General features: G+C 28.6%; 1 protein-coding gene across 1 annotated transcript; it reads left to right on the forward strand.

Moving 5' to 3' along the window:
- Positions 1–10,462: 10,462 nt before the first annotated feature.
- LOC111307628 (CBL-interacting serine/threonine-protein kinase 14-like) lies at positions 10,463–12,533 on the forward strand. The gene has a single exon (XM_022905676.2). It carries the CDS (start codon positions 10,982–10,984, stop codon positions 12,275–12,277), a length of 1,296 nt encoding a protein of 431 aa, XP_022761411.1. The 5' UTR covers positions 10,463–10,981; the 3' UTR covers positions 12,278–12,533.
- The last annotated feature ends 451 nt before the right edge of the window (positions 12,534–12,984 follow it).

The raw sequence follows: 12,984 nt of genomic DNA on the forward strand, positions 1-12,984 counted from the left end.
TAATCAAAGTCAACATCAGAGTTGGTTTTAGTCTATTCATCATAATTCAGTACAGTAAACAAATTATTGTTTTCCGTGTTAATATTAGTCAATAAATTTATAATAATTTTTTATGCTATGAATCATTTGTAATTTATCGATAATTATCGAAAAAAATTCATCAATAAAAATTCATTGATATTAAACAGTTTTCTGGTTATGACATTGTCGAACTTGATATGAAATAACAATTACAAACACGAGAAGCTTGAAACTGCTAGGTTATCTTCTGTTAATGGATAAAGGATTTGTGGAAAATGGTTCATCTTTTCTTTTGCTTCTGGACAGATTGATCAAGGAAAAGAACCATGAATTTTTTTTGTATGGTCGGAGGGTTAATATAATGATATTTTTCAAATACAAATACAGTTAATGTAACGATATTTTATAAAAAAATATCGTTAATTTTTACTATAAGCATATAATTGATATTTTGATTGCCATTTTTTATAAATTTATAAATTTATAAATTTTTTAATGACGCTTATAAATAATACAAAACATTAAAAAAAGTGTCACTGAAAATTTGAACCTTTGTAGTGTTATTTAATTTTCTTTTCGAATAATTTTATTACTGACTAATTCCAAAAATCGAATTTCTTGCAAATTGATTGCTTATTTTGTAAAAGGAGTATGAATTGATTATTGAATACTATTTATTTCGTCATTGACCGAAGGGAAAAAATACTGTTTATTTCGTCCATACCCTAATGAACCACATGACTTCTTAGAATCGACATTCGCGTAATGAGATAATGTTTTTCATTGATAATTTAATTCTCTAAGGCATTATATAATGAGATGTATTTTTTCATGCAAACGTCAGTGTTATCACAGCAAAAGCTCATACAAATCAAACAAAGAAGCTTCTAAAATAATTCGAAATAAGCAATAAAATTAGCAGCAACTGATCCTCGAAGAAGACAATTTCAGTGAGCTCGAAATCATACATATCAACAAAGGTCAAATTTGTATATCCAGAAACAGCATAAATATGTGAAATTTAGACTAATTAATTGATATTTTTTAAGAGATGACTGGTAAGAAATTTTCAACTTATTGATGAAATTGAAGGCCTTAATTTAAGAGATCACGGACTTGCTCTTAGTTCGAGGAAGTTTTCAACAAAGTATTGAAGGCTTCTTCAATTAGTATTGTAGACATGTGTTATCATCGAATTTCGAGTTAATTTGACTTGAGCTTTGGATTCAATTTATTTTTATTTGGATCTAACATTTGAATTTTAGGTCTAGATTATATTTTGAATCAAACAAGGTTATTTGTAATTAAGATTTACAATTCGATCCGAATACAACAAGTTTTAATCCGATCCGATCTCATATGATCGATTTTTTTTTTTTAAAATCGAATTTCGGATCGGATCAGGTCGAGTATTACTAAAAAAACAGAAATCGAGGTCAGGTTGAGTTTGAGTTTTAGGCAAACTCAACTTGACCTGTATTATATTAAAAAAAATTTTTAATTATTTTTTTAATTCTTTATTTATATATAATTATATATTTATATTTAAAAAATAATATTTTATTAATTCAAGTCAGATTATATACGATTTATATAATATCGGATCGAATTCAGGTATTAAAAAATAAAAACAATTTCGGGTCGGGTTCAGCGCAAGCAAAAACCCGCCCTAACCCAACGTGTTGCCATCACTATTTGTAATTGTTTTGCTTCTATTAGAACTTTGCAGAAAAATAAATAATAAATAATAAATCAAATGATAAGGTTTTGTGTTTAAAATTTGAAGTATCGGATTAAATGTTTAAAACTTCAGTACTTTTTTTTAAAACTCAAATTTTAGATTATAGGGAATAGGATGCTCAATTTTTTTGAATTAAATCTTCATCATGTTATTTAAACCCTAGTTTGAGAGCGAAAAACACAGAGTGAAAAATACAAAGCAAAACCCAACAACTACTAATAGCTCCATCTTATTTTTGTTTTTTTCTCCACCAAACTGTGCCTAATCTTACCACCACTGAAATGGGCGTGTCCGGTAGCCCAAACATCCACTATCAAAAATTAATCACCCACAAAATACCCAAAATCCAGAATACTCGAAACTCAATATACAATCTACCATCAACCTAAAATCAATCATAATAAGTAGTAAAAAATGTAGTGGTAAAGTGGTGGTTGTGACTTACATTGGAGCAACGGTGATCAAACAATAAGGTTTTAGGGTTTCAAGAGTAGTAAAACATTCGTAGAATGGTGGCGATCAAAGAGTAGAGTTTTAGGTGCATGATTCTGTTATGACTCACATCGACAAAATGATTATGATCAAAGAGTAGAGTTTCAGGTGCAAGATCACATCGGCAGAACAATAACGATTAAATAATAGGGTTTTAGGTGCATGATTCTTAACTAAAATTTTAAGGTTGAAGAAATAAAAAAGCAAAAAACAAAAAAGATATTGATGGTGGCAACTTATGACATCGATGATGTCGATGATGCACCAAAATCTAAAAAAAAAAAAAAAACTATCAACCTGTTTAAGCATTTTAGATTAACAAAAAAAGGGCCACCAAGCCTAATTTACTCTTGTAGCCAAGTTTTTTTTAGGCAAGCTGAGCCAAGACTTATTTGGAATTTCTTGTGTTATTTTGTTTATTTACTTAATTATTATTTTAGTAAATCTTTGTTTTAAAAAATAATAATAAAAATAAAAATAATTTCAAATTTTCAAAAAAAGTTAAAGAATTAATTTTTCTTAAAAATAAAAATTTTCAAAAAATTTTATGAGAAAAAGTTAAAGTATCAATTTTTCTTAAAAAACTTCAATAATAAAAAAGAGATTTTTAAAAAAAGTTAAAAATATCAATTTTAATTAGAAAATAATATTTTTTTAAAAAATATATTTCACGAGAAACGTTTTTAAAGAAAAGTTGAAAGTATCAATTTTTCTTGAAAATAAAAATTTTAAAAAATATTTTTGAAAAAAAATTGAAAGTATCAATTTTTCTTGAATAAAGACATTAATCCTTTTTTAAAAAAATAAAATAAGAAAAGAAATCTCAAGAAAAAGTTGAGGTATTAATTTTTTTTGTTCTTTCACGGAATTTTTTTTAATATTGCCTTTGCAAAGAGAAACAATAATTTTCTTATATATTCTTGAAGTGAAGAAATTTTCTTAATTTTTTGTCAAAAGTATTGAAGTTGATTAAAAATAATTTTTAATAATTAATTATTTGGAAAGATTTAAGGCTTCTAGATAATATGAAATCAAGCTGATATTATTTGTTGATGGGTATTATGAGGATGCTATAATCTTTCTCACACGTAATCGTACTTCTAAATCTAGTTCTAATTTAGTAGACATTAAATTTACTTTTTAAAGGTATTTGAGTCAAATTTAAGATTTTTTTTTAAATGAGATGAGTCAATTAAGTGGTTAATTACATATAAATAAAAAAAATTAATAACAACTCTTTAAATCAATATCTAATAATGAATCAATAGATCTAGATGCTATGACATAATGAACAAATTAGTGGGAGAGTAAAGTTCTGCAACTATCTTTAATTCTTTATTGGATGTTTGCTCGTAATAATTATATTCACCATATATTCAAATCATTGGCAGATATCTTTTCATGGCTTGAATGTCCATATTTATGACATATGGAGGGAATTAAATCATAGGAAGCATTCCAAGAAGTCTCATTAAGCTACTATTACATTTCATGATCAATTGCGGCGGCTGAATGGTGATATGATAGCAAAGTTAGGCTCAATAGCTTTCTCTAATTATTTTGCAGTTGAATTAGTCTTAAGCAAAACCTTGTGGATATCATTGCCCTAGGTAGCCTTATCTTATGTTATTTGAACTCGAAGGTGAATGTCGAATATATACTAATACGTGTCCAACACAAATTTGTTAAAACTTTTTCTAACTTTTCTCATGCGTTCGAGGTTCGGGTTTTAATACTCATGTTTGTTGGATAAGTATGTTCAATTTTTTTCTACCTTTTTCTTTTTTTATATATATTTGAGGGTTGGACTTTCATACTCATGTTTGTTAGATATACGTTGGACGCCATAGATATGAAGAGCATGAGCAAAATAAGTCTTATCACTTTCAATTTGATGTGCTGATAGTGTCTTGTAATCCTGTTTAATATGCTTTTACATTAGAACATCAAATGAAAATATTTTCATCTTCAAAAGATTCATAATCCATGAGTATATATATTAGAGTTGGATTATTTAGATGGAAATGTTGATCTACTAGAATTATTGATGCATTGCCAAGCTATGGTGATAATGCCATCTAAACTACTTTTAGGCTTGGTTTCAACCACCTTTATGATTAAGCAAGGGGACATGCATGACCTATAGCAAGTGGGAAACATTAGCTTTTTCATTTCTCTATGTCCATACTCTCTCCTCTACCAAACAGACAATATGAGGTGTAGAATCATTGCTCAGATTGAGTGGCTTCTTCCTTAAGTCAATTCATCTGAAACAAGGCTTGTGAACAAAGGCAGATATGTTGATTTACGTTTCCATATAAATAAACAAGAGGGAAATATAACTAGGCTCAATTACTCACTTGTTTCTTGTTAGGTCCATTTTCTTGAAACGCCAAGGAACATGGTAGGTTACTTGACGCTTTCATATATAAAGGTTATTTATTATTCGTAGAGTTTGAAATATCACGAAAACGAAAATCAAAATTGAAGAACACTTAAATGATAGAATCTATTTACCGTTTTGAGTATGAATCTGGGAATTGAGGGACTAATGGTAAGTAACTCAACTCGATCTTGAAAACTAAAAAAATACATAAATATAAATTCGAGAAAATTCAAATCATAATAACTTAAATTCCAACGTGACAAAACTAAAAAAAATTCATACCCATAATCAATTCAAATTTAAAAAATAATCTAAAATAATTCGAATTTAAATCTAGAAAAAAAATTCTAACAAAAAATGACTAGAACACGATGAAACCCAATCTCGGGTTTTTGAAAAGACTATCTATTGCTATCGAGACTGCATATTTTGAAATTTCAATTGGGCTTGTGCCCAATTATCGTAGATTAAAGCCCAACAAATATAAGATGGTAGTCATATTTAAGGAAATCAGAAAGTGAGATGGATCTGGCTCAATCCATACAAAATTAGGTTGGCAGTTTGGTATTACTTTGAGCCTCGACTTGGAAGTTCTTATTGGGTATAAAGGAACCTGATTGACACCTATTCAACAGCTAATTAATGATAGTTTTTTTTTTTTTTTTTGAAGTTTATAATCCACTCTTAATTAAACATTTTACCCATCTACATAATTGATTAAGAGGATATTACGCATCTAAGCTCTATCAAATTCGTAATCTTTTACCGTTAATTTTAATAATATATCAATTAATTTAAAGAATAATCGATACTAATTAATAATAGGTTAAATACCATCAAATTGATGGACTCGTTTATAATATAATTAATCAGAATGTCAAATTGGAAGGATATCGAAAGGAATGGCACTGTCAACCTATATTTTAACCTCTATCAAAATTATAAAAAAATAGTAACAGATTTAAGCCTTTAACCAATTCTGATTACTAATTAACATTTAAAATTTTTCTGGGTTATAATAAATATTTTAAAAACTTATATATTATGTAAGTACTTGAAATAAATGTATTAGATGGATATATATATATATATATAACTTTTTTTTCTTTTTATAATTATAAAAAGGTAAAGCATAAAATATAAGTTATTTATATATGCTACTAACGTAAATATATAAGCAATGTTCCTTCCATATTTCCCTTTGGGAGGATTAATGCTTTAGGATCGTTCAGGGGACAAATTTATATAAAATTTTTTAAATGAAGTTTGTGAAATTTATTATTAAAAACTATTTAATATAAATTAAAAATCAAAATCAAAATTGATAAATTAAAAAATCTTGTTACATAAATTATATAAATTTTAAATAAAAATTGATTAATTTTTAATATAAATACTTTTAATAAAAATTTTAAAATTATTTTTATCGTTATATTCAAATTTGATGAGTATTTGTTTAAATAATAACGGTCACTCAAAAAGCCTCAACCATTTGAGACCTTCTTCTACAAACACAAAAACCCTAAGGTACTGAAAGAATATCAACTACAGCAAACTCTTGTAATTTTAGCATCTGCACCCATTTCATTGTATAGCTTCAAGCTGTGTTTTTCTTATATAAAAAAATAGTGTATTTGTTAATGATCTAGAATGCAAATCACAAATTAAATGATTTGAAAACAAACTCAAGCTACTACTCAATACTCATGCAAAACTACCCTTGTGTTTTGATTCAATGGAGCACTTGAAAACCCATCTTTAATTTTGCTTCTCATTTTCAGGTCGATTCACATAAAATATGACTTATAACCATATCAAATGATCTCATAAATTTTGTCAAAATATATATATTCGAAAATTGAAACACAAAATTCAAGTTTCAAAATCATTAATTTACGTCAGGGTGTTGATGGTGATGGTGACCTATGGGCGGAAATGTCCACCACATGATTCACTTTCAATTTCAAGATGTTAAGCAACTGAATTACTATATTTTTTGTGCATGTGAACGTACTCCACATGCTTCATTTTCATAAATTAAGGAAAAAGGAATGAGGCACTCACCTATACATATATGGGGTTTGGAGTGTATATATATTACCTATTAGGCGACAAAATCCCTAAAAATCAAAATGAGAGATTAATAAATTCCAATTTTTTATATTTAAAACTATCAAAATTTAAACTTTAATAATTGAAATTAAAAGTCGAACCAAACCAAAATGTTTTAAAAATTTTTAGTATTTAACTCAAAAATAAACATGCATTCCTTTTAAAAAAGAAAATTCAAAAAAGATTGGCAGTTGGTGACTGAAACTCTTCATAAATGCTATTAGGGTTAGGGATAAGGATTATCAATACGACATTCTAAATTTCTATTCATTGAGATAGACTTTTATTTCTTCCCAAAGGCAAATTTCAACAGAGACAGCAATGGATATGTCCCACTCCACCCATATGCATACCACATGCTGCTGAATCAAACTATGGAATATAGACAACTAAAAGAAGAGATAAATTATATACTTCTCCATCAATTTTCGAAGAACCACAAAAATTAATCCTAGGGGATGTGGCCAGCCAATAATTAATAATGCATCCAGAAAACTGTTGGTATATATTCATTTTCCCATGCCTTGTCATTGCCACAGGAAACTTCCAAGAAGGAGGGCGAGAGGTGGGAGTAATAATTTTTTGAATCAGACTATATTCAATTTTTTTAGATAATATGAATTTGAATTTATCTCTTTTTTTTTTTTAAATCGATCCGATTCAAATTAAATTCTATTAATATAAAATTTGATTTGATTCAATTTTTTTATTTTAATTTAAAATTTTATTTGAATATAATAAAAATATTTAATATTTAAATTTAATTCAAATTAAAAAAATAATCTAAATTAAATCAAATATCATGATTTTAAATTATTTTTTATTTTTTTATTCCCTAGCAAGAGAAAGAGATCCCAGAATCATAGTCGATGCCAGTGAGAGATTCGCAATCACAGGCAGATTTGTGGTATCCGTATATTAGAACAAATATATGCAAATATGCAATGCAGAGACCCAGGAGAGAGAACAAATGTATTATAATATATGTACGGTCGTTTGGTTTCTGATTTTAGCAAAGTCGGGCCAACAGTTCTACTTTTGTTTTTTTCTATCTTCATTTCGTTGTCACATGCCTTTATCTCTTTCGGGACCCTGGGATCCTGATTCCTTTCCCACTGCAGCAGAGGCTGAAACGGCCAGGGATGGAATGGAATGCTTGCTCGTGTTTCTTGGTTTTAACCTGATTATTTCATTCGTTAAGATGTTTTTATAATGTAACCATTGGGGTTATATTAGATTTTCTGATGGCATATATAAAGCTGGTGTAGATGATTTGAATTTGATTAAATCTGATTTAATTATTAAAAAAGCTAATAAATGAAACTTGTTCAATTTGAATCCAAATGATTAAAAAAATTAATCCTTTTATGCCTAAATTAATTGGTTACCAGTTAACTTGATCAAAGTCAACACAATGGAGTCATCTAAATAAGACATATTTAGAGAGTCACGTCACCCACTCCCAAAAAAAATAACCTTCCTTGTTCAATATTTAGAAGTCTTCAAAAATATAATCATGAAGTGAGAGAATTCACTGATAAATGGAGAAAATCATGTGCTAGAAATAAATGTGAGGTTTTTCTTATGAATGGCACAGCGTACGTGTTATGGTGCTTTGAAATTATAAAGGAACCATACCAATGTAAATGGGTCCTAACTGCTTTGATGATTATCCAAATTCAAACTAATACCTCTTTCCAAGGAAAGTTCACAACTTTCTTTAATTGTTTATAATTATTTATCCACACGAAACACGCTCTTGAATTGTTTATAATCATTTACACTATAATAAAGAAGTTTTTTAATTCGAAATTTTGTCACACATGTTTCACTTTTGTTAATTAACTTTTTATTTTTTACTATACCATAAAAAAATGCATCACACTATTAATACTGACAATAAAACATAAAAATCCCATCGTTAATTTTGCATATATATCATAATAAAAACGTAATTTTAGAAAATTTATTGGATCCAATTTTTTAGATAAAAATGAAAAGCAATAATAAAAATAAATTTAATAATTTATATACTCGTATTATATAAAATATTAAAATTCATGTATTTATATAATATTTTATATAAAAATTATTTATTATAATTTATGTGAATATAAAAATATAAAATATATATTTTTGTTCTGTTATGTTCATATATAATAATTATTAAAATTTTAAATCGTGTTATTTTTATATTTTATTGTATTTGTATTATATTATCGTATTATATTTTAGATTATTAAATCTCAAAAAAATATTTTTTTACTCGATATATATAACACTAATTTAACAAAATCAATGAAATTTGATTTATAACCAAATAAAAAGGTTTTCAAAATGTTCCTAAAGTGCATTCCGTTGATTAAAACGTGTTCAATCGTACGAGAGATTAAAGAAGCTTGGTTTAAAATCACATTGTTTAAGCGTGGAATTGAATTCACACGAAAGCGTAATAAAACGTAAGGACAATGCTTTGTCTTTGTGTTGACAGTTTAGAGAAGGCACCATTTGATTGTAAGCAATAACATCATCAATAATAATAAAATTATTATTTTATTTATCATAAAATTTTAGATTTTATAATAAATTTAAAATAATTAAAATATGTTTTATTAATTATTTTCAATATGTTTTAATTAGTGTATAAGATAATTTTTCATCATAATAATACATAATTTTCCTTTAAATTTTCACTTTTTTTGAACAAAAATAATTAATATAAACATGACATTTTAAAGCAAATCAATTAATTAATATTTACTAATTATACCATTTTTGTTTCTTTTAACTATATATTTATAATATTAATAAAAATTAAAAATTAACCGCTGTAATTCGTTGGCATTCAACTTTCATTTTATCAAAGATAAATCTTACCATTTGGTTTTTATTTCAAAATGAAAAATCTCATCAATATTTGACTATGTTAAATTCTAGAAAGTAATGCTTTCTAAATTCCCATGTAATAAAAATCGGTCAATATTACAATTATTTTATTATTTAAATTGGACCACTATTATTAATATAAGGTTGACATAGTAATTTGGACTTTGTCTAAAACTTCTTTTCCATTTTGTGGTTAATATATAAGTTCATTTCCTATCAAGATTTTTACATTATTGCCAAAATTTAATGATTTTGACCTTTGAAGATAATTCATTATAATTTTCAAGTTGCGTATATTTTTATTATTATATATATAGTTGGAAATTGTATCTTATAATATTATATATATATAGGATTTGTTGGAAATTGTTTGTTTGTGACTTACAATAATAAGTTTATTTTTAAAAAATTAATTTTACAATGATGAATGATTGAATCTAAAGAGAACCTTCCAATAAAAACAAATAAAAAAATTGTAATTACATTAAATTCAAAGTGATTCAAATTGGAATATATTTATTTATTTATTTGGATAATTGAAATTATTCGGAATATCCAAAGAAAGTAGAAATATGTTGTGGAGTCTTACAAGCCGAAAAAAGAAAAAAAAAAATCAAAAACAACATCAAACTTATTAAGCTAACTTATGTCCCAAATTTGAATATATTTCATTAAAGAAAAAAGAAAAATTTTGAGGTTTTCCCAAATTTGTATAGTTGATCCAAATTTAAAACATACTATTTTAACCAAAAAAAAAAAGAATTAAATGCTTTTTTGACCTTTGAAATTGAAAAAAAAAGAAAAAAGAGAAGAGTATAGAAGTTTGTGTTTGATTAATTCACCTTTCGTGTTTACACGGATCCCTTGACTGTAGTTAACAACGACTAATGTTATATTCCCGCGAAAGAAACCGTGATACGTGGGTGGCTACAATTTGTCTTCACGTCACCCGTTACCCTCAACACAACAAAATTTAAACTTTATAAAAAGCACAAATAAAAACAAAAACTTAATTAATTAAAAAACAAAAATCCACGTGGCAACTAACATAAAGACAAAAATACCTATTCCACCTTCGATAAATGGGTTCCAAAAGCAGTCGTTTCCCTCTCCATTTACCAATTCTCCCCGCAACCCAATTTTTAGTTCAGATTAATTCCCTCTTTCATTTTCTCTTCTCCTTTATCTTTTCCATTTCGGAAACCGTAAATTATTTTCTCAGACGATAAGGTCGAAAACCCAAAAACAGAACCGGTTTTTCGTGATTGTTAAGAATCTCAATTATTGAGTTAAACTGTAGTTTCATGGGGTTTTGTTAAAGATTTAAGGAAAGGTTTCGGACAATGACAGAGATCGAAAACGCGGCCAGTTCCAGTACAACCAATGAGTTGTCGGAGATGACGCTGTTCGGAAAGTACGAGATTGGGAAGTTGCTGGGATGTGGGGCTTTTGCAAAAGTTTACCACGCACGCAACGTGAGGACAGGGCAGAGCGTGGCGATCAAAGCAGTGAGCAAACAGAAGGTTTTCAAAGGAGGATTCGTGGCGCAAGTTAAGAGGGAGATCGATATCATGCGCCGGTTGCGCCACCCTAACATCGTCAAACTCATCGAGGTGTTAGCTACCAAGACCAAGATTTATGTCGTAATGGAATACGCCAAAGGTGGGGAGTTGTTTACGCGAATTTCAAGGGGACGTTTCAGCGAAGATCTCAGCCGTAGGTATTTCCAGCAGTTGATTTCGGCCGTTGGATTTTGTCACTCAAGAGGCGTGTTCCACCGTGATTTGAAACCGGAAAATCTCCTCTTAGACGAAAACTGGAATTTAAAAATAACGGATTTCGGACTCAGTGCGGTAACGGATCAGATCCAACCCGATGGCCTCCTCCATACTTTGTGCGGAACCCCAGCTTACGTGGCACCTGAGATTCTAGCGAAGAAAGGATACGACGGCGCAAAAGTCGATGTCTGGTCATGTGGCATTGTTCTGTATGTTCTCCACGCCGGATATCTACCGTTCAACGATCCCAACCTGATGGTTATGTACCGTAGGATTTACAAAGGCGAATTCCGGTTCCCGAAATGGACGTCTCCTGATCTCCGGCGATTTATATCTCGGCTTCTCGATACCAACCCTGAAACAAGGATCACCGTCGATGAAATCATCAACGATCCTTGGTTCAAGAAAGATTACAAAGAAATCAAATTCCACACCGAAGATTTTGAGTTAAAGGAAGAAACCCAAAGCTCCAAATGCTTAAACGCCTTCGACATAATCTCCTTTTCATCCGGTTTCGACCTCTCCGGTTTGTTCAACGAGGGCGAGTTTTCGGTCCGGAGAGAGCGGTTCATATCGGGGGAGAAACCGGAGAGAATATTAGAGAGAATCGAGGAAGAGGTCGGAAGAATAGAGAACGTGAAGGCAAAAAAGAGAAAAGAGAGAGGGATACAGTTAGAAGGACAGAATAGTAATTTTGTTCTCGCCGTAGATATTCATCAGTTGACGGAAAAGCTGGTAGTGGTGCAGGTGGGACGACGGGAGATTAACGCTGGGCCAGGTGGTGAAATTTGGAAAGATAAATTAAAACCAAAGCTCTCCGATTTGGTATATAGAGCTGAAGCAAGGCAGATTTCTGGGTAATTGATAGAGAATTTCATTGGCAGAGCTGAGAACCGGTCGGAAAAAATGGTCTCGGCCGCTGTAATATATTTATATATTCAACCCAAAATAAAAGAACAATTAAAAAAAAAAATACAAACCGTCTAGCTTGTCCGACGAATCGGAGCAAACCCAAATTCATTAACCGGGTTTTCTGCATCTCGTTTTGCCCGGCTTTAACTTTCAATCTCAATTACGATAATTTTAAATTATATATATATATATATTTTGTACTTAATATTTTGCCTTTACATTTACTTCACTTTATTGTGATTTATTTTTGTTCTTTTTTTTTTTTCTTTGTCACTCTTAAGGAAAGCGGAAAAAACCAGCACTTTAAATAAGAAATCAATTTCTTATTCAAAAGTTGTGAAATTTAATTTTATTTAATTGAATTTTCAAAAATAATTATATGGATTTGTTGAATTAAATTAAGTTCATAATTTTTATTTTAGTACGAGAACTTACAATCAATAAGTTGTTTAATTTTTAAATTAAAATAAAATATATTATATTTAATAATTTAAAAAATAATAATTATAAATTTTACATTCAAAATGATTTTATAAAAAAAATCACCGACTGAACTTTTTAAATTGATAAAGAGCACTTCAGCCCTCGTGTATCTTGTGTTTATAATGAGGAAATTCTTGTTGGTGCCAGCAAATTGCATTTTGTCTGCCTATATT

The sequence above is a fragment of the Durio zibethinus genome, chromosome 22 (genome assembly GCF_047325235.1).
Source record: "Durio zibethinus cultivar Kanyao isolate XHJ-2024 chromosome 22, ASM4732523v1, whole genome shotgun sequence".
In the NCBI taxonomy this organism is placed as follows: Eukaryota; Viridiplantae; Streptophyta; class Magnoliopsida; order Malvales; family Malvaceae; genus Durio; species Durio zibethinus.